This window comes from Pinus tabuliformis, chromosome 7 (assembly GCF_031772625.1).
Source record: "Pinus tabuliformis cultivar Carrire ecotype Pingquan chromosome 7, CPIR1, whole genome shotgun sequence".
NCBI lineage: Eukaryota > Viridiplantae > Streptophyta > Pinopsida > Pinales > Pinaceae > Pinus > Pinus tabuliformis.
In genome coordinates, this window is record NC_142293.1 from 539,852,223 (window position 1) to 539,879,125 (window position 26,903).

The 26,903-nt window shown below is 36.7% G+C and overlaps 1 protein-coding gene across 2 annotated transcripts in view; it reads left to right on the forward strand.

Annotated features, from left to right (window-relative positions):
- Nucleotides 1–26,903, forward strand: part of IMPL2 (inositol monophosphatase family protein) — a 322,520-nt gene that overhangs the window by 113,344 nt on the left and 182,273 nt on the right. For both annotated transcript variants that reach the window (XM_089458438.1, XM_089458439.1), the window contains exon 4: nt 1,600–1,649. In XM_089458438.1, the coding sequence (XP_089314564.1) occupies nt 1,600–1,649 (50 nt within the window). The remainder of the gene's footprint in view (nt 1–1,599; nt 1,650–26,903) is intronic.

The following is a 26,903-nucleotide window of genomic DNA, read 5'->3' on the forward strand; positions in this document are numbered from 1 at the left end:
ATCTTGTTGAATGCCATATTGTTTTAATTGAATCTATCTTTAATATTTACATTCCTCATTCATATTTATACTTACTAATTAATCATTAATTGAAGTTATATTGAGCGATGATGCATCACCTTTTATCTCTTAGAACTTGTTGTTTCAACAAGTTTTCCTTTTCTAATCATCTTTAAGGACTACCCCCCATAGCTTGCCTAGGAGAGAGCTTAAATGGAGAGAGTTGGGAATAGGTGACAGCCCCTTCTCTGAGCGTTGTGCCTTAAAGACTATACCTTGTGGGGTTGAAAACTTTTCCCACGCTTAGGTGTACATCTTAGGCGACAACACTTCCGAACGTGCTCCTCATTGAGACCCAACATTAATTTCCTTTATGTATCAAATCTAGTTGTTGAATTGTAATAATAATTCAGCTAAGTAAATTGGCACCTTCATATTTGTATGGTGAGGGGCAACTCTAGCTCTCCATAATTAGCTTTTGATGCCTATTTTCAACAAACACTAAGGTGAATTTTATCAGCTCTAGATAGTTTATATGCTATAATCATTTTCCAATCATAACAGTAAATACATTGCCTCTTTATTGTTTCGAACTAAAGTAGATGCTTGTTAGTCAGATCCTGCCCCACACACTGCTGGCTGCCTATCGAATCATCCACTTGTACCCAAACACGTACATTTCCAATGAATGTTGTATGAGTTTCTTTGACTGCAAGTAAGATCCCTCTAGGATAACCACTTTCCTGCATCCTTGCCTCATGGATCACCCCACATATGAAAGCCTTCTTTACCAATCATTTTCTTGCAAAGGAGGGAATTAACTCTAACTGTTCTGTTCTGTTGAAAATGTCCAAATCGATTGTGCAGCTAAATCCAACCTTCATGTATAATTCCAATGCAACTGGTTGGATGCCAATTGGCAAGCTCACCAGTTCAACAGGCTAAGACATACCTCTTTTAATATCTATTGTAGCTTTCATCATATCTTCACAGTAAACATGTTGAGTCTTTGTTTCTCATCTTTAATCGAACTTGTTATTTGCTTCATATCTTTCTGTCCTAGGGTTTATCTCAACTTTTTTCTCATTAATTTTACATAAATGTGTCGAGAGGATTAACACTCTAGTTGTTCAAAGGTACAAATCACACAGCTCACTATTTCAGGCTCCATATGTGTGTTGAAAAATATTTCAGGTACCAGTCACATTGACTTAAGGTCTTAGCTGAGATTTGTAATCTCTTAAATGACTTTGTGAAAGCTTTGTGCTTTATAGCTATATGATTTTTATTGCGTATTTGGTCTTCATTTAATGCAATTAAGCCCATACTATATTTCCTTTGTTCTTCTAGAGTTCACCGTGGACATGACTTTGCAAACGCTAGTTTGTTTCTTGCTGTGAAGTATGTGCATTTGGCAGCCCCTTTTGAATTGTCTCCTTATTTGCTTTGAAAGTCTAATTCAACGCTCATTTCTTGGTGCATACTACATTAGATTTTTATTTTCTTTGTGGTGCTATTTGATGCTAATATTAATTTTTCTCTCTTTTAACTCCAGTCAACGAGGCATATACTGGTTTTAATATGAACTTTTGTATGCAGGGAAGCCTTTATTTGGCACACTTATAGCTCTTGTTCAGAATGACAAACCGGTAAGATGCAAAGATAAGGGACGTCTCTTTTGTGTAGAAATGAAATATAGTTGGTCAAAAAAATTCATTACAGTTATATATGTTTAATTGATTTATTATGTGAGTAGTAAATTGGTTTTGAAGATCTACCTCCAGCAGTGAGTTTGCATTTTTTAGCTTTGATAATCATTGTATTGGAAAACGTTTTTGACATTTTGTAATTTGTATCTAGCTGATATGGGGGCACAAATAGAGCTTTTGGAGTTCTAGATGTGGAAATTCCTGGGTCCAATTCCTATAAACTTTCAGCCTTAGGGCTGATCTGAAATATTGCAGCGGTAGTATTTCACATCTTTTCAACTCAATTTCATCTTGCAAGCCAAGAGATGAAATACCATTTAAGTGTGCTTGAACTGTAGTGTTACAGCCCCTTGGGCACACTTTTCTAGGCACATAACAGAGCAGAAATGTCTTATTACAGCAGCAAATTTTCCCTTCTATCTTCAATATATGTGTTAAATCACCTAACCAATTCAGCTATATGTTTTGTCAAATTAACATGAACAAGAAGTACTGAAATCTACTCAAACATGAAGATACCATAAACTGAGAATTAAATCTACAAGTACACAATATTCGGACAGGTGGAAATTTCATCTATATATATATATATAAGAAAGGAAGAATTAGTCCTAACCATTTCTGGTCACTTTATCATGAATCCTCATCAATAGCATCGGCATTGGCAAGCCCTGCTTTGCACATGCGAGATGCCTCCTTTTATTTTTCTCCTCAACAAGCATAACAAGTAGCGCTGGGGTTTCCAGATTCCCCAAAACCTTAGTCTTTCATCACAAGAGCTACAAGATACAATGCTTCTTTAATCCTTCTAGTGTTTATCACAAACCATAGCTTCTTTGCCTCCTTAGAACCCTAACACTAGATTTTTCCCTTGGACTTCCTTCAAGAACCTAGTACTCCAAGACGTTGAGAAATAATATAATAAAAAAGAATATAGAGAGAGACTCGCGCAATCCACTACTCACATCTCTAGTACAAGTGTGAGGTGAATGAGTTATTAAAAAGGTTCCCCCCATTCTCTATTTATGTGAGCTGTAGGGGAGGTCAACAATATATTGTGGACCTTGTCCAATCTAAGCAATTTAACTACAAGAAGCTAGGTCCATAGTGAAGTTCTCTAACTCAAGGTGACACATGTCAAGCTCCAAGGCATGCATGTCCAACAAGCAAGGCTGCAAGGCATGAACACTCTATGAGATGTGTCCAACACTCTTACCTTCTGAAGCCTTTAAAACTTCAATACTCCTCCTAAGCCACATGCTCTTGAGGGTCCTCTTCACCTACATGATCACTCCTAAGCCAAGTGTGATCAAGTTAAGTATAAACCTCCATGCAAGAAACCAAGTATTCCCATGCTATCTAGGGCTCAATGCCCTCCTCCAGGATGTTCAATCTTCCTCTTCCAAGGCAAGTTGTCCTCTAAGTGAGCCACCTGTTCTCCATGTCCACATCATGGAGAATGTCATCAAGTTGTCTATATCTTCAACGCTCCAAGGAAAATTACTACACAGGTATCCATAAACAGGTCTAGCAATCAATGAGCAAGCTAACCTCCCATGTGTATGTCCGTCATGGCACAACCCAGGTTTATCTATACACCATGCACCCCACATCCCATCAAGCACCTCCAAAGATGGTGTGAACCCTTTCAAAGTAACCCCAACAGCTAACAATAGAGTTGTGTTATCTCATATCCTTAGATCCTCATAATTATCTTTATAGTGTACATATTCAAACAAAAAAGAACTAAACATTCTGCTAACAATTATTTATTCGCAGGAAAACTTGAATACCAAAGATATGTGGGGATCTACTATTTTTACTCAAAACCCCTTGGCATATGAATCGAGTAATGTATTCAATAATTTTTTTGCTGCCACAACAAACTGTGTTACAACATCCAACATCCCATGCATGTGGTTATATCACAGTTGGGGGGGTATTCTCCTAGTGCCACATACTCTCTATTGTTGACAACCTAGTTATAGATATGCAGGTTAGCCTCATCGATAAGAGATATACGTGAATCTTGGCACTAAGTAGATGCATAAAGCTTCTAGAAGTAGGCCACTCTTACGTTGCATTGATGAATATAGTCATCTACTTTTATTTTTCCTATTGCTATAGTCATTGATGAAGTTACTCTTTTAGCTTTTAGCTTGTAGGTTTGCACACCCATTTCTTATCACCATTAACAACTTTTTAGACCCATTGTTCTATTATTTTGGTCATTTGTTGATGTTAATAAAATTACCTTATTTTTTCTAATAACCAATGTTTTGGTTAAACAATGCACTTTGTATATCGTAAAGGGTATTGTAGTGTTACGATGAGGATATATTGTAAATTTGGATGCTTATAATGCCCTTAATTTTATAATTAACCAGCCAATCACCAAAATTCACCAATTTAATTATAGATACAGACTCGAATATCCCGTTTGAAGGTGATTCTAGTATGTTGTTGCTCCCGCTCCTGCTACGAAACCAAACTTTTCCTCCCAGCCTATCTGGGATCAACCTATTCAGTTCCCGGATCTAGAAGACTTCGAAATTGACGTTTTCTGGACCCCATGCCCAAAGCTCCAAGAACAATTACTCAAATTTCCAAATCTGTTCGTTAAGTCTCGAGCCCCAGGCTCATCCTATTGATTCATTTTAGCGACTTTCCTCTTCGTCGTGGCTCTCTCCGCACTTTCTCTCTACACTCCCTTCATTTCCTCAAAATCCCAATCTCCCCCCTCTTTACCTCATTCGCGCTCCTTATATTTCCAAAGCCACCCACTGCTTCAACATCAATTTTTTTACTAAAATATAATTTCCTTACCTTGTTGGTGATGAATGGCTTTTAATGACCTTTGTTTTTTCAGGCGGTCGCCTTTAACATTTATACAATAATATTTATCACCATATCCGATTTAGTTGAATTGAGTCAGTTCACCAACTCTTTTCCTTTTCAAATATAACTATCAAGATTTATTTAATAGTTTTATTTAATTAGTGCAATAAATGTTTTTATTTAATTGTTTTATTTAATTAGTGCAATAAATATGTTTACTTAATATTTTTATTTAATTACAACAATAAATGTATTTATTTAATAGTTTTATTTAATTAGAGCAATAAATGTGTTTATTTCATAGGTTTATTTAATTAGTAATTATATTAATTCATTTATCTATATTTAAACAATCATTATAGCCACTTAGTATATATACATATATGTTTTTCTTTTGAATATTGTATTAGTTATATATTATGATGGTGGTATACATATCAATTATTCTCACTCAATATAATCATTATATTCTGGTGAGTTAGGTATTTACTTCAATAATTAATTCAGTGTGCTATACTTGGACATTTTCATTATTAGCTAGTATGTATACTAGTGCAGTACATGCCATGCATGCATATGTAGCTATCATATGCATGCTAATATTCCTATGCTCACTGTAATTCGAGGTGGGTCATTACATACACCCCTCCTTCAGAAAACTTCGTCCCAAAGTTAGGGTTTATATAGTATATCAATATTTATTTTAGCGATTAGTATCATTATGTAAGGATTGTGTTCCGTGATTGAATTCTTGTTTAGTGTGAGGACACTTTAAAATTTGCGTTTTGAACATTTATATGTTTACAACTATAGTAGTCATGCCTTGCTCCAACTGGGCTCCCAACTATTTTAGAATCATCCTAACGTCCCTAATGCCTTTCACTCCCATCCTATCCGTATTCCACTAGAAATTGCCATGGCATCAACTATACTGGCCTAACCATTCATAACCTCAAGGGTGACATCGTCAACTATATCAGCATAATTTCATAGTAGACATCCAACAGTCATCATCACATGTCTAGGGAAGCGTGACTCGCATAGTCCTCCCATAACTCTAGGTGTTGGAGTAAAAACGGTGGGCAACATCTCCACTCCTCCTAGTAGTGTTGGTCAAGGTTGTCATTGATGTCAATATGGCATTGATTGTGATGGAAAATATTCTTGTGATGCGTGATGTTGCCCTATCCTCATGTTCACCCTAGAAGAAATTCCTATGTGCATATGTTACATAAAACAATATGAGGTCAATCCATTGATGAAGTCAACCCTAGGGCAATTTATAATGATCCTTGATAACATGTCCTAGCCTCATGATGTTCTTTACCTTGTATGCCACAACATAATAATATACATTGATGAATCCCTAGCCCTTATCTATATGATGACAAGCCCTCCTTGATAGATGCTCATAGTCTTTAATGAAATAAGGATGCCTATGCTAATGGAGAACACAAGTGAAGAAGCCCTAAATTCTGTCCTAGACATAAAATTCTAAAAGCTGCCTAAATGAAATAGTGATGACAATTTCACAAATATTATTTTATTGACGATCAAATGACCTTATCTAAGGGTAGAATTGGCATATGAGTGTAGAGGCTTTCCAATGAGCTATTACACACCCTCTTAACTCCTTCTAGATTGGGAGAAATTGATTTTTTAAGATAATATAATATATTAGTCACCCTAGCCGACCTATGCCTACCTGTATAAGTCAACTTATTCACCACAAGACGTGTCCCTTCATGTCTAGATGAAAGCACTATAAATAGACGTCTAAACACTTCATTTTGATCTGCAATTCGGGCAAGAATTCAGGGATATGAAGCACTGAAGAAGACAAAAGGCCGAGGAGAACAAGGAGACTGCTGCTTAGGTCGAGGAGGATAAAAAGATATAACTGTCTGGGCAATTTCTTAAGGGGAAGCTCAAGAGAACTCAGATTATATTGCTGAAACTTATTGTAGCACTGTGGAACCACTGAGGAGTTTTTGAAGACAAGTGATTAGGTTAAAAATCTATGACAAGGAGCTATAAAACATCAAGGAAAACCCTCAGACTACTAACAGTACCTCGGACCTGTGACTAGGGGCTGGAAACCTGTCAATCTGTGACAAAGGGCTACACAAAAACCTTCGAACCTGTGACCAGAACAATGTTCACTACCTCGGACTTCTGAACAAAACCCGAATTGCTTGCTGGAAGGTGTTATAGAAGGAACCCTTTTTTCAGCCTTGTGATCAGACTCGGACTAGCTGAACCAAGACTTGGACCAGTATAAAGGAGCCTAGACCTGTGTATATACATCACGTACCTATTTTCAAGACTTTGAACCTGTTTTGAGTGAAGACCTTGACCTAGATAGAGGGAAGACTTTGAACCTGTTTGAGTGGCTCAGATATACAAAAACTCATACCTGTTTGGGTGCCACCATACCTCTGACTTGTTGAGTCAAGCCTCCATACTTCATAACTAATTGATTGCAGTTATAGCAACAAAACTTCAGTATATTCTTCTGTGGTGGATACCTTTGAACTGGAGATCGGAACAATGAAGAAAAACTACACCTCGGTTCTAGGCTACAAGGAAGAACAGTTTCTTGTAAGCTCGGTCAGAACTGAGGTAAAAAGACATAAGCCTCGAATCTATAATTTGGAGTTACAGTTACCATTGCAATTTAGATTAGTGGTTGTGAAGCTCAAAACTATATGTGAACAGTCTCTTGTGGAGGATTAGTTATAAACCTGTGGTTAGTCACTTGTGTGGAACTTTGAAAGATAGTTGAAGCATCTTGAAGATACCTCAAAGACATCTTGGAGATAATGATGCATTGAAAGTCATCATAAGGTGACCTTGGATATCTAGTTTGGGTAATATGAAGAGCAGTGGCGACACCTTCTAAGAAGACAAGGTTGCCATTGACGAAGTGATTTGGAGGAGGCATTGTTGAAGATAGACAGGGCTCGTTGAAGAGGATAGTGGGAGCTGTGAAAAATAATTCAACACATCTTGACGAATTGAAGTTGAGGATTGGAGCCCTAGAGGTTGCAACCTCATAGAGACAAGGTTGGTGGTGCCTTGGAAGATAGGGTTGGATCCCTAGAGGCTAGGAGCCCTCAAGAGATCAGGTTGGAGCTTGTACCAGAGATAGGGTTGGAGCCTTAGAGGTTGGTGCCTCAAATTGACATGGTTGGAGCCTTGGGAAGTCCAAGTCGGAGTTTGGCATAATATAGGTTGGAGCCTGGGAAATTGAAGATTGGTGTCTTCATCTATGGTTGGAGCCCTACACTATTATTGTCAATATATTTGATTAATAAAATTATTTATTCTATCATTGTTCATTTTGTGTTCTAATTATATGTGATCTAACTGATAAAAAATAACAATTGAAAAGAAATATTGATTCACCCCCCTCTCTGTGTTTCCAACAATTGGTATTAGAGCCAATACCTTCGCTAATAAGCCTAACAACTTGAAGGTTGATTCTTAGAACACAAATGTCAAAGACAAGGAAGAAAGCCTCCAATCCTTCTAAAGAAGTCTCTTCCTCATCCGTGAAAACTGAAGACAATCAAATTGGGAAAGTTCCATTTTTCAATGGAAACTTTGATATATGGAAGGTGAGAATGAGGAATTTCCTAATGGCTCAAGGCGTTGAAGTTTGGGAATCAATGGTTACTAAAAGCATGATGGAAGAAGAATCCAAGGAGTATAATGCAAGAGTGATAAAAGCAATCTTGAATGGGCTACTAGATCCTATAAAGGCAAAAGTGGAAAAATGTTCATCAACAAAAGATTTGTGGGCAAACTTCATGATCTTCACTCAAAAGGAGCATTGACCATGATTGCTAGTCAAGAAGATGATGGAAACCAAGAAGGAAATCTAGAACCCATTAAGGAAGCTGAAAACAAGAGTGAAGATATCAAGGCCAAAGAAGACCTAGAAGATGAAGAAAATAAAGAAGACTTCGAAGAAAATCTCATGGCAAAACTTATAGCTGCCCTAGAAGAGATTAACAGTTTGAAAAAGGAAAATGAGGAGCTTAAGAAGCAATTACAAGATGGTGACCATAACCTTGACAAGACAAGGAAGGAAGTTGACCTATTCAAGCTTCAGGTTCAAGAAAAAGATAAGGAGCTCACCAAGCTAAAGGAGGATTGTGATCAAAACAAGAAGAGAGATTGGTAAGAAGTCATATCCATGACAAATCAATTGGATAAAGCAAAGAAAAAGGAAGACACTTTGTCAAGCCACCTTGAACAAAGACACAAGATCTTGAACAAACTTGAAGCAGAAATTGGTCAATACAAGGAAGAGGTCTCCTCCCTTAGATCTCAACTAGAAGAAGCAAAGAAACAAGCACAAGGAGTTGAGAAGGTGATGGAAGCTTTGGCACTCATAGAAGGACAAGTTGATGATGCAGAAAAGGAAAGAAACACCATGATATGCCAACTAGAAGAAAAGGATGATGACATCTCCAAATTAAGATAAAAAGCCTCTTCACTTAAGGCCCAGTCATGTGAAGCAACCAAGATGAAGGAAGAAATGAAAAATCATCTAGCAAAGAAGGACGAAGAATGGAAGATGATGGAAGAAGAAATTAATCTCCTAAGAAAAGAAGTTGATCATCTAAACAAGAGTCTAAAGAGCTCTCAAACCCTAGATGACTTTCTAAGTCATCAAAGATCTCCTCTTGATAAATCGGGTCTTGGCTATGTAGGTGAACCCTCAAGCAAGAATGATGCAAACCCTAATTCTTCATACCACAAGGATGTGAAGAAGCTTGGAAGAAATATTGATGCCCCCAATTCCAGCAAAGGCAAGGAGAAGAGTCAAGATGTCGTTGGAAGAAACCCTACTCCAAGAAGATATGCAGATGTTGCCAAGGATGCTAGAGGCAATGGATATCATCAAAGGATCCCAAGGCATAATGACTTTAGAAGTACATCAAGGCAATCTCCATCCTCCAGGTACCAAAGTATATTTTTTGGTTATTGCTATTCTTGTACAAATTTTGGGCACATGGCAAAGGATTGTAGGGCATACCACAAGGGCAAATATAATGGTCCCCATCAGCTCCCTAGAACCAACTATGCAAGAAGAAGTCATGATTCCTCATTCATGAACAAGATGGAGTGCTTCAAATGTCATAACATTGGACATATGGCTCGTGATTGTAACTTGACTTGGGTCCCTAAACAAGCTAAAACCATGACTACCAAGCCAGAAAAGAAAGTTACACAAGTATGGAGAAGGAAGCAAATTGGATCAGAAAGTCTCTTGAACACTCAAGCCAACAACACATGTTGTTGATTTGATGAAGACATCTTTGGCATATATGATATTCCAAGTATTTGATGATGAAATTCTGCCAAAAAGGAGACCATGCATACTGTTAGGGGGAGCTTGTGATTCTTGACTATTCTTGTAGAAGCTATTCGTGAAGAACCCTATGAAACCCTTGATGAATCATACATGGACAATCTTAATAGATCATGTCTCGGGAGTAACTCCATTGAAGAAAATCATGAAATTTTGAGAGAAAACTCCTTAGCACGTGTGAGAGAAAATTATCCCAAAAACAAATCTCCTTTGTCCTTCTTCTTCACTGCCTTCTTCTTCCTCTTCCTTCACTAGAATGAGTGGTGAGTTAATGTGCTTCAAGTAGGATGAGTTCTCTTCTATTTAAAGGCTCTGCAAGGGTGGATGTGGCTCTTCCTTTAGGCCGACTTGCCAATTTCCAGTCTGACTTGGACACCTTTTAAGACAAAAATAATTTTCTATACAAGTTACAATGTGTCTGATGGGGTCTTCAACTTATGACAATGACTCTTTTGACTTCTAGATCTAGGACAAACCCTAGAAGCACTCAATGGGTGGTTGACCTATAAAATAAAAGACCTTGAGCATGAAACCCATGCTTCAATAATAATAATAATAATAATAATAATATTTTATCTTTTGTTTTGCACTTTACAAGAATCAAAAGTACATTTCATCTATATGAAAACTAAACCTAGTTACACATTTTTCAACACTCCCTCTTAACTAGGGAGGTATTCATGCATGGTACATGGACATTCTCAATCTGAAGAGATCTCATAAGAAGAGTCAAATTGGTAACCCATCTGTCTGGCATCATATCAACCAACATTGTCACATAACAAAGCCTTGACTAACAACTCTATCTCTCCACAAGATCAGAGCACAAATGCTAGTGAGACCAATGATTTATAAACACCATTATCATTGTCTCTCAAGGTGCATGCTCCACCCAGGTGTTCACCGAGTATGACCTTCTTTGGACTATTCTTGTCTTGGATAGCTAGTCCTCAAAGAATATCGGTCCACGACTACTCTTATCTCGGATGCCCTACCTCATCCTCAAAGAGTATCAAATGCCAAATGGTTACCCAATATTCCATTTTGTGTTCCCAAGTGAAGACAAGAATGATGTGCTTATCTCTCCCTCTCAATTAGGGAGGATATATTAACCAGGCCAATCTTGTCTCTCAAGTATACAAGCTTCTTGTTAGGAAGAGATTTTGTTAATATGTTAGTTACTTGCTCATCGGTGGAGATATACTATAGCTGCAACACACCATTTTGTACTAGCTCTTGAATATAATGATACTTGTTGTTTATATGCTTTGTCTTTCCATGAAATACTGGATCTTCATAAAATCGTATACAATTGGTGTTGTCACAATGTATCATTGTAGGGTCCATCGATGCTTTGAATAGGTCAGATAGTAACTTCCTTAAACAGACCACTTCTCTGCTCACTTCACGGGCTGCAACATACTCAACCTCAACACTACTCAAAGCAACTGTGTCTTGCTTTCTGCTTATTGATGAGATCATAGAGGATCCCAAACTAAAACATCTTCCGGTAGTGCTTCTTCCATCCTGCGTGCTACCTCCCTAGTTGGAATCTCTATATCCAATCAGATGGACATCATTCCTCTTATCATATTTCAGGCAGTAGTGGATAGTTCCTTGCAGATATCTCAGTATATGTTTTGCTACTATCTAATGATCATGCTTTGGCTCCACTTGGAATTGACTGAGAATGTTTACTCCGAAACATATGTTTGGTCAAGTATTCACCAAGTACATCAATGAGCGAATCAGATGTCTATACTTGGAAGGATCCACATGGATCGATTCAGAACTCCTTAGTCTCTTGAAGTTTGTGATCATTAGAGTGGTCATAGGTTTGCAGTCTATCATGTCAAACCTCTTCAACATCTTGATCACGTACTTTCCTTGGCCCAGATAGATTTCATCAGGTCCTTGCCAGACTTCTAGTCCCAAATAGTAATGCATCAACCCTAGATCCTTCATGTCAAATTCTGCTACTAGTTGCTTCTTACATTCTTTAATTCAAATTTCAACCTTCCACACTTGTCAAGAGAAGATCATTTACATACAGAAGAATGATTACAGGTTCTTCATCTACAACCTTGATATAAAGTTTTAGATCAACAAAACTTTTTGTGAATCCTATTCTTTGTATGTATGCATCCATTCTGGCATACCATGCCCTTGGTGCTTGCTTAAGGCCATATAGAGCTTTCTTCAATCTGCAAACATATGTCTTCTTGTATTTAACTTCAAATCCCAAGGGTTGCTCTATATAGACTTCCTCATTTATGTTTCCATTCAGAAATGCAGTCTTGACATTCATTTGGTGGATGTTCCATCCCATCGATGCTGCCAAAGAGACCAATGAACGAATCGTTGTATATCTCGCTGTTGGAGCAAATGTCTCTTCATAGTCGATGCCTTCTTGTTGAGAGAAGCCCCTAGCCACAAATCTTGCCTTATACTTATCTATAATTCCGTCTGCTGCATGTTTGATATTATAGATCCATTTGGAAGTTACCACAAATTTGTCTTCGGGCTCAAGTACGATCTCCCAAACTCCATTCTTCATTATAGATTGATATTCTTCTTTCATGGCATCCTTGCATTCCTGATGATTGACAACTTCTTCAAAAGTGGATGGCTCAGCTTCTATTATTTTTGTCGTGTATGCAACATACCCAGAATATCTTTTGGGTTTCTTGATTTCCCTAAATGAGCCTTTTGCTGCCCCATGACCTTCTGCATCAAGTAGTGTAGATTTCAACCAGTTAGGTCTCTTTCTTGATTCCGTAAGGACCACAGGTTGAATGGGTTCACTGGGACCCTCATCTTCATGATGAGATTCTTCTTCTTCCTTGTTAACTTCTTCTTCAAATACTGGAAGTTCTTCATCATCAGAGTCCATGGGAAGTTCCTTAGATTTCTTGAATGCAATACTCTCGTCAAATATGACACCTTGACTTACTTCTATATGGTGTCCTTCCTTTATGTAGATCCTATAAGCCTTAGAGGAGTTGTTGTAGCCAACAAATGTTCCTCTCATGCCTGATGGATTTAGCTTCTTTCTTTTGTCCTTTGGTATATGAATATATACGAGACACCCAAAGATACAAAGATGTTTTACAGTTGGTTTCTTCCTAGTGAAGACTACTTCGGGAGCCCTGTTGTCCAATGACCTGTGGGGACTTCGATTTTGAATATATACTGTTGTCTTCGTGGCTTCACCCCACAGGAATTTTGGTAGATCTTGATCATGTAACATTGCCTTTACACTTTCTTCAATGGATCAGTTCTTTCGTTCTGCAACTCCATTTTGTTCGGGATTATATGGGACTATCAACTCCCTCTTAATCCGAGATTCCTTACAGAAGGCTATAATTTCCTTGGATGTATACTCTGCTCCATTATCAGATCTTAGTATCTTGATTCTTCTTTCTGTAAGGTTCTCTACTTCAGCTTTGAATTCTTGAAATTTTGTAAATGCTTTGTTTTTGGTTTTCATTAAGTAAACCCAGGTCTTTCTTGAATGATCATCTATAAATGTGACATAATATATATGACCTCCAAGTGATTTAGGAGTGATAGGGCTATGAAAATTCGGAATCCCCAAGTCACTACTACAACAACTGATTATATTTCTCCTACTGAATCAAGTTATTTTCAATATTATACAGTAAACATCGAAATAAATACAACTGTAGCCTTCACAACTTAAATAATATGTGGAAATAAGCATTGACCAAGAAAGAAATAACACACACAAGAGACACTGTTGTTTTTGGACAAATGTCCCTGGAAAAACCCAATGCAGGAAAACCGGTGCAACAACTGAGGTTTGTATTATTATGCAGTAGTTTCTGAATACAATTCTTCGGATGCCCAAACTGGCAATCTTATACAGAGATCTAACTGGACAAAGAGATAGTGAGATGATCTCACCTTGTCACTGGAAAATACGGCATTGATCTGCACTAGAGATGAGACTATGCGCTGTCTCTGCGCAGTACTGTGTCACACCCACGCTGTTACTGCGTCACTGCTGCTGGGACTGTGCTGCACCTCCTTTTGATCCTCTACTCGCTGGAAACTTCGGCCCTTTGGTCTCCTGGTCTCACACCCCGGCTCCGTCACTAGATCCCAAATGTTCCCCAACATAAACACAGACTCCCTCTAAAGCTCTGCGCTGCCACAACGTAGCTCTATGTTGTCTCTGTGTGGCCCAACGCTGCCTCTTCGGACTACTCTATGCCTTCTCTGCCTTGTACTCTCCGGATCAGGAAAACTTCCATCGGAAAACTATCCTTGCCCCTCATTGCAAGAAATCTCCTCGATGACTTCTCCGACAACTGCTGTGCTGTTGTCTTGAGAAAATCGATCTCTAATCTCTCACTCGATGTGGTTTCCAAATGCCCATCGAAGTCCTTCTTATAATCTTCTAGTTGAGTAGTCAACGACCCAAATTAGATTCTCATCAATGGCTCAGATCATATTGACTCTATCTCCGTCTTCTTCTAGAAGATTCACGCCCAGTTTCATTAATACCCTTCAATTTTTTTAATTTACTAAGTTTAGACTTAGGCACCCATAAAAAATAATTAATTATTTTAATAAAACTATCTCCGGGTGGAATTTACCAAAACAATTTTTGGGTATTTTGGAATACGGCTTTGGAATACATGTGTCCTAGCCTTCCTGCAAATTTTGATGCTTAGAGTAGATCCGATGCTACCAGAAATCAACAAGAGCCACATACATCGGAGTGAATGAGATCCAGGATTTCTTTTGATCGTGAATCACCAAATGGTCTCTTGGTATTCTTACCCAATGCAGATACCTTACATACTCCTTCGTGATCTTCTTTCAATTCATGGATTCCATCTACTATGGAGCTTAGATTTGGAAGGATTTTTGAAATGAAGATGACCAAATCTTCTATGCCATAATTTACATGGGCTGATTTCAATGTGAACCAAAGCCTATGCTAGAGGAGATATCAAATTGTAGAGTCTTCCTTCTTGGATACCAATTACTCTTGCATTCTCGATGCTTGAATTTTTACTCCATACTACACCCTTTCCATCAATAAAAGCTATTCTGTCACCCTTATCTTCTAGACTTGAAATGGAAAGTAAGTTCTTATGCAGACTTGGAACAAATAGGATGTTTTGAGTTCATGACCGGAGAGTCCACAGTTTTAAGATTTTTGTATAACGTTTCAAATCCCAAATGGGATCCATCATCAGGATATGAGAATGATGATGAGCAGAAGAGCAACAAAGAATTGATAAATAGTGAAGAGGATAAAACAATTTAGAATGACAAACTGTCGGCTGTCATAATTTTTATAATTTTAATTAATTATTAATTTGTTTAATTAATTTTATTAATTTCATTAATATTATAATTTTAAATTTTTAATTAATTTTAATTTTTATAATTTTAATTAATTTTAATTTTAATCTTAATTTTTATAATTTTAATTAATTTTATTAATTTGATTTATTAATTTGTTTTATTAATTGAACTTTGATTTATTAATATTAAACCTAGAATTAAATGAAAATAACACTAACTCTAAAAAGAAAAGAAAATAACTTATACCTAGAAATTAAAATTAAATCTAAAATGAAATTAATACCTAGATCTAAATGAATATATTATATATGAATATATTATTAACACTAAAAAGAAATTAAATTAAACCTAGGGAAGGTTAACATTAAATTGCTTTATTAATATTATATGAAAAATATTAATTTGTATTAATATTAAATTGTTTTATTAATTTTGTTTTAATAAAATATGATATAATAATATTAGTTAGTTTTATTAATATTACCTAGAACTATATTTTATATTAATACTTAGCTTTATTAATATTATACCTAGAACTAAATTTAATATGATACAATGTTATTAATTAGCTTTTCTAGAACTAAATGAAAATAACATTAACCTTAATATGATTAAAACTAAAATGAAATTAGTTTTAATTAATATTAATTCCTAAAAATTTTTATTTAATTTATGATTATTATTAATTAATATTATTAATATAAATTATATTATATTAACTATTATAAATAATTAATATTTATAATAAATTAATATAATGATTAATATATTACTTAGTAGCAAAAATGAAAATAATAAATCCTAGAATTTTAGTGGAAAATCTATACCCAGACCTAACTGAAAACAAAGACTGAAGACACCAGAAAGGAGAGGGATAACTTACCTGCTTACCTGCTGAGGTCTTAACCAGGGGATGCACTTGTGATTTCCTTGATCAAGGGAAGCCAGCTCCCGCTAATCTCCACGCCATTATCTCTGTTCAGATTGTGAGGATGTTTGATGATTTCAAGTGCTTCTCTGATCTTTCGTCTCTGATGCTGCTCTTCTCTGGCGAAAATTGATGCGCTTTCCAGACAGATATGGTGTTTAGTTTTTAAGGAGTGCTCTGCCAGGGCTGAAGTTCGAGATCTTCCGTTCTTAATATCTGCGCCATGTTCCTTAAGTCTAGTCTGGAGGGAGCGACCTGTTTCACCAATGTAGCTTTTTGCACAGGAACACTCTATTTTATAAACTCCTTTAAGCTGATGGTTGTCGATATAATTTATATTAATAATATTAATTAATAATAATCATAAATTAAATAAATTTTTTTAGGAATTAATATTAATTAAAACTAATTTCATTTTAGTTTTAATCATATTAAGGTTAATGTTATTTTCATTTAGTTCTAGAAAAGCTAATTAATAACATTGTATCATATTAAATTTAGTTCTAGGTATAATATTAATAAAGCTAAGTATTAATATAAAATTTAGTTCTAGGTAATATTAATAAAACTAACTAATATTATTATATCATATTTTATTAAAACAAAATTAATAAAACAATTTAATATTAATACAAATTAATATTTTTCATATAATATTAATAAAGCAATTTAATGTTAACCTTCCCTAGGTTTAATTTAATTTCTTTTTAGTGTTAATAATATATTCATTTAGATCTAGGTATTAATTTCATTTTAGATTTAATTTTAATTTCTAGGTATAAGTTATTTTCTTTTCTTTTTAGAGTTAGTGTTATTTTCATTTAATTCTAGGTTTAATATTAATAAATCAAAGTTCAATTAATAAAACAAATTAATAAATCAAATTAATAAAATTAATTAAAATTATAAAAATTAAAATTAAAATTAAAATTAATTAAAATTATATTATAAAATTATAAAATTAATTAAAATTATAAAAATTAAAATTAATTAAAAATTAAAAATTATAATATTAATGAAATTAATAAAATTAATTAAACAAATTAATAATTAATTAAAATTATAAAAATTATGACAGCCGACAGTTTGTCATTCTAAATTGTTTTATCCTCTTCACTATTTATCAATTCTTTGTTGCTCTTCTGCTCATCATCATTCTCATATCCTGATGATGGATCCCATTTGGGATTTGAAACGTTATACAAAAATCTTAAAACTGTGGACTCTCCGGTCATGAACTCAAAAGATTCAAGCCACAGATCTTTGAAATCCATAAATAGGATGTTGTTGAGGTGAATGTTGCTTCCATTTTCCAGCTCTATTGAGGTTGATCCAATTCCTCTTACATGATAGCTCTTATTATCTCCAAGTTCCACTGAGTAAGAAGATTTTCCCTTTGATAATGTCTTCAATTGTTTATGATGATCAGTCATGTGCCTAGATGCACTGCTATCAATTACCCAAATGCTCTCGTCTTGGAACGTGCCAGTGGGTGTCGAGAAGAGGCCTTCATCTTTTGTCTTGATTGCTTCCTCCTTTGTAGAGAATAGGGGATTCCATGCTTCCTTGAAGCTTTTCTTGATAAAGCTTGCTTCCTTTGAACACCTTTTAATGAGCTTCTTTAAAGTAGTGGAGATCTTCATATTGGCCTTAGTCAACGTTAGCTCTGATACCATGTTAAGAAATCAAAAGGGCAGTGATTATATAGATTTCTCTTTACTTGATAACTGCTTGTGATGTCCTTTTCCTTATTAGCTTTGTTACTTATTATTATATGTGTGAATCATCAAACAACTACCAAAACAAGAAGAACAAGAACACATAAGCTGCAAGCTAGGGCCAAAACCTCTCCACTTGAGAGGAAAACCCGCAAATCTCTTCTCTTCCTTATAGATTCTAAAATTGACAAATTCCAAGACCTTGAGACTAACTTTAGAACCCAACAAGACCAAGACCAACCTTTTTGGATGATGTGCTAACCCTGATCCTGTCAAACCCAATCAAATCTCTTCCAGTAGCACTTCTTCGACCTCCAGCTACAGAAATTTTGACCTCCACTGTAGATCTGAAATTTCGCACCCCCCCAAAAGTTGCTACTGCCACACGTGTAAGCTTCGATCTGCCTTCTTAGCCCTCCTTTGACCTTCACTTGACTTTCCCTCACTTCAGGAGCATGAGGATTACCCTTGGTGACTTTCGCTTGACCTACTTGTCTCTTTTTCTCCAAGATCGAACTTGAGGATAGAAATCCTAGATCTTTTTGTAGAAACCCTAGTTCTCCTTAGCACGTGTGAGAGAAAATTAGCCCAAAAATAAATCTCCTTCGTCCTCCTTCTTCGCTACCTTCTTCTTCCTCTTCCTTCACTAGAATGAGTGGTGAGTGAATGTGCTTCAAGTAGGGTGAGTTCTCTTTTATTTATAGGCTCCTCAAGGGTGGACGTGGCTCTTCCTTTAGGCCGATTGGTCAGTTTCCAGGGCGACTTGGTCTTGGAGGGTATCTGGACACCTTTTAAGACGAATAATTTTCTTTAAAAGTTACAATGTGCCCGATGAGGTCTTCAACTTATGACAATGACTCTTTTGACTTCTAGACCTAGGACAAACCTAGAAGCACTCAATAGACGCTTGACCTATAAAATAAAAGACCTTGAGCATGAAATCCATGCTTCAATAATAATAATAATAAATTTTCATTCATTTTACACTTTACAAGAATCAAAAGTACATTTCATCCATATGAAGACCGAACCTAGGTACACATTTTTCAACATTTCTGGAATATGGTCTCTGTGTCTTCCCAGGTAGTCGATCTAGGACTATACTTGTCTTATTGAACCTTAACTTGGTGTACTTGGTGGTTCCTGAGTCGTTGATCCCTACGTTCCAGTATACGTAATGGTTCGACCAAAATGGTTCCCTTGTCTGATACCTTCCTCCATTGAAGGTCATGAGATTTGTCAGGTATGTAATGTCTTTAGTACAGATACATGAAAAGCATTATGAATTTTATGCAAGTGGGGTGGCAGTGCAAGACGATAGGCAACAGGTCCAACTTTTTCTAGAACTTTAAATGACCCAATAAACTAGGGCGACAACTTTGTTCCTTTTCCAAACTGAATGGTGCTTTTGTTTGGTCTGATGCGGATAAAAACTTGATCCCCTACTTCATAATTCCTATCTGTCCTGTGAGCATCAACATAGCTTTTTTGTCTATCTTGTGCTTCCTTTAACTATTGCCTAATTTTTTTTACCTGCTCTTCCATCTCTTGAATTAATTCTGGTCCCACTATCACCCGGTCCTCTAACCTGTCCCAACTTAGCGGTGTTCTGCAAGGTCTTCCATATAATGCTTCAAATGGAGGCATTCCGATTGAACTGTGGTAACTGTTATTGTATGCAAATTCAACCAAGGGCAAGTACTTTTCCTAGTGTGTTTGTTGGTCCATAACATACATTCTCAACATATCTTCTATTACTTGGTTCACTCTTTCTATTTGTCCATCAGTCTCAGGGTGATAAACTGTACTTAAATTTAGTTGAGTTCCTAAAGCCCACTGCATACTGTTGAAGAGTCTAGGGCAAGTAGGATTGATGTGATTCTTCTTTAACTTGATAACTATTTGTGAGGCATTTTAATTTTCTTCGTAGCACAATTTTCTCTTTGACATTATTAGAGTGTGTGTTTCTTATTGCATCAAATGTCTACCAAAATCAAAGAGACAAGAACACAAGATGTTAGGCTTTCTGCCAGGGCCAAAACCTCTCCCTCTTGGAGAGGAAAACCCACAGACAATTCTTCTTATAGAGATTCCATTTGACGAATACCAAGACCATGACCCTTGACCTATTATGCCACTCCAAGACCACGACACTGATCATCTTCTTTGTCATGGCTGAGATCATCATCACTGCTACTAAAGTCATCACTGCTGCTACACCGAAGTCATCATCATTGTATCACTGAGATCTTTACAGCTTGCTACACCTTCACCAAGAACACTGTTGCACTTTTACTAAGATCAGTTTTTATTCCTTCATTGAGACCTTTACCATGAAGTTGAGATCTATATACTGAGGTATTTAGAGCAAGATCATGACTGCTTCTAGAATACTTGTTGAGACAGAGGATGTCACTTCAAGATCCTTCTCTTCACACATATGTTGAGATAGTGAGGCTGCTTCACTGTGTTAGTAGGTTGAGACAATGACCAATATTGAGACCTTCATTATTGCTGTTACACCGAGACAATGACTGCTCTCCATGTATTGAGATCATGATTGTAGGTATGCTGAGATTGCCACCACCGAGGAGGATGAGACTACAATCTTTCCTCACTGTAATTGTCCATGGAATTGCAGAGGTATCTGAGGCTGAGCCTTCCTGTGCCTATCCGAAATTACAGTGATATCTGTACTAACCCGAAATATCAAAATCCTAACTCTCCTGTAATGCGGATCTCTGTTTGAGTTCTTCTCTGCTGCATTGATCCAAGATTCTTGTACCTACTGCACCATCCGAGTTTCAGAGAAGAAAATGCGATTTTTTTGTTTGTTTATCTTCTGTGGTATATATAGTAGTTAGGACTCTATATTTGAGCCGACGTGATAGTGTGAAGTGTTGTGACCTTTTATTGAGCCGGCATGACATCTCTCTTTATCATTTTGCTTGCTGTCTTCTTCATGAGGATTGTGTTGGTTTTGGAGGGCTAGTCTAGTCACTAGGTAGACATTACATATATGCTCAAGAAGAGCTCTTTGACTCTGACTTTCCTAGACCTATGAAATGAGCAAGAAACTCATTCTCATAATTTAAAAAATAATATTTTTTTTTTCTTGACAAGTACAAAGATCAAAATTACATTTGTAAATACCGAACGTAGTTATACTTTCTTCAACACTCCCTCTTAACTAGGGAGGTATTTATAATGGTACTTGGTCATTCTCAATCTGAAGAATTTCTCATGAGGAGAATCATATTGGTAATCCCATCTGTATAGCATCATATCAATCAACATTGTCATAGTGCAAGGCCTTGACTAACAACTCCATCTCTCCATGAGACCATGAGCTACAACGCTGGAGAGACCAATGATTTATAGATACCTTCATCATTGTCTCTCAAGGTACATACCCACCCGGGTGTTCACTAAGTATCTTCTAGGACTATTCTTATCTTGGGTTCCCACCCCTCAAAGAATTTTGGTCCTCTTGCCTACTCTTGTCTTGGATGCCCTGCACATTCTCAAAGAGTATCAGATCGCAGATGATTACGCAATCCTCCCATTCTTTTTTCCCAAGTGAAGACAAGAATGTTGTGTCTACCATGTGTCTACATTTCCTTTCATGGCCTTCATCTAGACTTACGACTGTTAGTCCTGGTTTAGTGCATGACATATGATATGGAAAAACACACTTGTCACTCCTTTGTAATAAGGGGTGATCTTAATTCAAATTCCCTCTTGATCAAGGACCTGTGAGAGCTCCCTCTTAGCTAGGGACTCTTCTATATATCAACAACTTTTTTTCTTTGTGGGTCCTTCAGCTGCTTGATCAACTTCTCTCCTTGATGTCATAAAATTCGGTTGAGCTTCTTTCTTGTAGGGCATCAACCATCGATCACTTTCCTTCTTGGTTCGTCATGTCATTCCTTTCTTTGTGGAAAGTGGCTTTCTTGATACATATCTTGAACCTTCGTCATGTAGGTACTTCTTTCCCATCATGCTCTTTTAGGAATTTCCATCCACCACATGAATGCCAGTTGTACTTGTACTTACAATTCTTGTTCTAGTAGCCCTACATGCACTCATCCAAATATTATTCAAGAAATCAAAGCATAACATTAAATCAAATCGTACCTTACTAGATGGCTCTTCATCATGACATCTTCCTGTAGGTATCAACATCGTGCATTCATGTTGACACATCTCCCAAAGATATCCATTGTCAAGGGTCTCCATCTTTTTCAGACTTTCATCAGAGTCTTCATATCCTTTTGGGAGATTTCCTGGTCAAATCTTCTTGGTCTATTGGATGTTGATTGCCTTCATCATGGTTGCGTATCTCACGATCTCTTCCTTCCTCACTCATTTACTTCCACGAGCTTTCAATCAGAGTTTATTAAGTGTAGTCAACCACCTCATACTTCATATGAGGACATATTATGTTGATTTCATTTTAGTGTGACTTTATGCCTTGCTGCATCCTTTCAGAGGAGGAGATCCTTTTTCTCTTGATCATGCTTCTTAAGATAGAAGCAATGATTCATGTTACCTGCAACCATATGACATGACATTATAGTATTAAACACAATCATACATACCTTGTTTTACCTTCATGTCATTGAGGCTTCTTCCAACAACTTCCTTGATTGAAAAAATCTTCAATCCATTGATCCGCTTCATGTCATATCATCATCTCATGGATTCCATATGTTGGAGTTCTTGTTGAAACACTTGCTTCCTCTCTATATTAGTGAACCCTACGATGAGGATCTTATATATCCCCAACTGGTAGATGTTTCCTTCTATGATGAGCCTTAGATGACTCTTCTATTTCCTTCAATGTCCCCTGAGGTTCCCAAGAGCTATATATCCTACATGTTGTTTGCCATGGATTTTTGTCCTTCATTATCCTTATGAAGATGTTACGAGCTCTTGTTTCTAAGGCTTTCATGATGCCATGATGCATCTTATTATCATTGTCATATCTTTTAACACAAGATTTAGGAGCTTATGATAAGACCCTTTTGTGAGGGATACTATCTTACTCATAGGAGAGATTTGTTACTCCCTCTTTCCTTGGCCCTTTTCTTTAGCTTCCTCCATCTTTCAGTGATATGAGCTTCGAAAATATTTCTATGGCATTGAATCTTAACTAGCCTTATTTTGTCTTTTTTGAGGACCAACCTTGCCATTACTCTCTACACATGGTTGAGTTCTTTTAACCTTCATATTTCTGCCATCAACTTGTCTTTCTCTATCTAGCATAAAGACCACAAGTTGTTGAATGAGGTAACCTTCTTGTTCATGGATATTTGTTACCTTGCCTATCAGTTAGAACGATAATGATTCTTCCTTCCTAGATCTTGTAGATAGGATTTTATGAAGATATCCTACATCCTTGATATGACATGTGAGAATGAGTTTATCACCTACATCACTTTGAGGTCTCTAATATTGCTATGTGAGGGGATCTTTCATAAGCATCCCTTTCCATAAATTCAGAGGAGACATATTGATATGTTTAATGACTTCTTCTACTTAGAGGACTATGTCTATTCTCCTCCTTCATGTAAGGAATCTTGATGGCCCATCCAACCTATAGATGTCCTTGCAATTGTGAAGTCATTTAACCAAATATATAAATTGAAAAGATACTTACTTGTTATGTGAAGATGAAATCTTCACCTTGATTGCTTTGATGATGGTTGAAGCAATTGCATTGATGCTTCCTCCGGATGAGATCCTTGATTCTTATGATTCACAACTTGTTGGTGAACTTGAGGTAGCATTGTCTTGCTATCACATAAGTGGATTTATGGAACCTTGTAGTATGCAACATTGTGTAGAACCATAGAATCTTGATGTTGCTTGCCATGATGATCATTTTATGGTATGAGATCCATCAATGAACAACTTCATTCTATATTGAGATCCCTGTGGTATGACATAGACTAACACTGTGAGAGGCATTGACACTGCTGCCATGAACCCGAGATTTGAGTACTTGTGATTGAAACCTCATTCTTTGACAAAAGCCGTTGCTGTTGTAGACTGCTATTGTGGGCTAATTCTTTAATCTTGACAAAGCTCTTGCTTTGATGCCCTTCTTGAAGACTAGTCCTTGTATGTCTCTTTGCTGCCCTTCCTTTGACTTCTGAACCTTAGCTCTGATACCATGTTGAAGAATCTAAGGCAAGTAGGATTGATGTGATTCTTCTTTAACTTGATAAATATTTGTGAGGCATTTTAATTTTCTTCTTAGCACAATCTTCTCTTTTCCATTATTAGAGTGTGTGTTTCTTATTTCATCAAATAGCTACCAAAACCAAAGAGACAAGAACACAAGATGTTAGGCTTTCTGCAAGGGCCAAAACCTCTCCCTCTTGGAGAGGAAAACCCGCACACAATTCTTCTTATAGAGATTCCATTTGACGAATACCAAGACCATGACCCTTGACCTATTATGCCACTCCAAGACCAAGACACCAATCCTCTTCTTCGTCATGGCTGAGATCATCATCACTACTACTAAAGTCATCACCGCTGCTACACCGAAGTCATCATCATTGTATCACTGAGATATTTACACCTTGCTACACCTTCACTGAGAACACTGCTGCACTTTTACTAAGATCAGTGTTATTCCTTCATTGAGACCTTTACCATGAAGCTAAGATCTATATATTGAGGTATTTAGAGCAAGATCATGACTGCTTCCAGAATACTTGTTGAGATAGGGGATGTCACTTCAAGATCCTTCTCTTCACACATATGTCGAGATAGTGAGGCTGCTTCACTGTGTTAGTAGGCTGAGGCAATGACCAATATTGAGACCTTCATTATTGCTGTTACACTGAGACAATGATTGCTCTCCATGTATTGAGGTCATGATTGTAGGTATGCTGAGATTGCCACCACCGAGGAGGATGAGACTGCAATCTTTCGTTACTGTAATTTCCCACAGAATTGCGAAGGCATTCGAGATTGAGGCTTCCTGTGCCTATATGAAATTATAGTGATGTCTGTACTTACCCAAAATATCAAAATCCTAACTCCTGTAATGCAGATCTTTGTCTGAGTTCTTCTTTGCTGCATTGATCCGAGATTCCTGTACCTATTGCACCATCCGAGTTTCAGAGAAGAAAATGCAAAATCTTTTGTTTTTTTGTGGTAACCCTAACTGCGTATATATAGTAGTTAGGTCTCTATATTTGAGCCGACGTGATAGTGTGAAGTGTTGTGACCTTTTATTGAGCCGACATGACATTCTTTAGTTTATTTAATTCGATTTGAGGCCGACATGACATCTCTCTTTATCATTTTGCTTGCTGTCTTCTTCATGAGGATTGTGCTGGTCTTGGAGGGCTAATCTAGTCACTAGGTAGACATTACATATATGCTCAAGAAGAGCTCTTTGACTCTGACTTTCCTAGACCTATGAAATGAGCAAGAAACTCATTCTCATAATTTAAAAAATAATATTTCTTTTTATTGACAAGTACAAAGATCAAAATTACATTTGTAAATACTGAACCTAGTTACACTTTCTTCAACACATACAAGTCCAAAACCTTGAAGTGAATCGTGAATCCCTATTTGATATGATTTTCTTAGGAACTCTATGAAACTTGATAATTTCATTTATAAATACTCGAGCTACGTGAACAACTAAATAAGTATCTTCTACGAGAATAATGTGGGCGCTTTTCGTTAGTTTATCCACCACAACCAGAATGACATTGTGCCTTTGTGGAGTAAGAGGTAGCCCCATGATAAAATCCATAGAAATCATTTCCCATTTGGTCATAGGACTGTCGTGAGGTTGCAGGAGACTCGCTGAGTGACGATGGTCAGCCTTCACTCGCTGACATTCAAGAAGACATTTTGTAACGAATTGGACAATATCACACTTCATGCCTGCCTAAAAGAAGGGTTTCCTTGTGTCAACATACATTTTCTTTACACCAGGATGCACACAATATAGTGCTCTGTGGGCTTCCTTAATGATGGTGTTGCAGATATCTCTCTTTATTATGGATATACTTCCTTCCTTAGAATCATAACAATGTATCATTCTTTAGCTCATATCCTTCAAACTTAGGTTCTCTTGGACCTTTACTTTGAAGCCCAAATCTTACTTTTAAATACCAACTATCTTCTAAGAGATGTTCTAGCACTCACTCCCTCAAGTCTACCTTGATGGGTATAAGGGAAAAGATCCTTGGTCTTCTACTTAGAGCATCTGCCACTACATTCTCTTTCCCTTTAATGTATTAAATTCAAAAGTCATCCTTGCTTAAGAATTCGCTCCATCGTCTCTGCCTAGCATTCAAGTCCCTTTGGGTAAACAAGTATTCCAAACTTTGGTGGTCGCTTTTGAGCACAAAGCTTCACCTACCAGGTAGTGTCTCCATATCTTTTAAGCTAGTACTACAACAACCAACTCTAAATCATGCGTGGCGTAAAGTTCTTCATAAGGCTTTAACTTCCTTGAGTCATACACTATTACTCGTTTGTCTTGCATTAATACTGCACCTAATCCTTGCTTGGATGCATCGATACATACAATAAAGTTTTTTTCCATGTCAGGTACTTGCAAGATTGTTGCATTGGTCAACAATATTTTAAGCTCAGTGAATGGGATGTGACATTCCTTGGTCCACTAGTACCTAACTCCTTTGTACTGGAGGGTTGTGATAAGCTTTCAATTTTGGAGAACCCTTTTGCAAACCTTCGATAGTATCCGACTAAACCCATAAAACTGTGCACTTCATGTGCATTTTTCGGTATCGTCCAATCCATGATCGCTTTTACCTTGTTAGGGTCTACGAAGATCCCTTCACTAGATATAACATGACCTAGGTAATGAATATTCTTTTGAAAGAAGGAACACTTAGATAACTTTCCATATAACTAGTGCTCCCTGATGCAAGATAATACTATTCGTAAATGTTCTTCATGCCCCTTCTGATTTTTGGAGT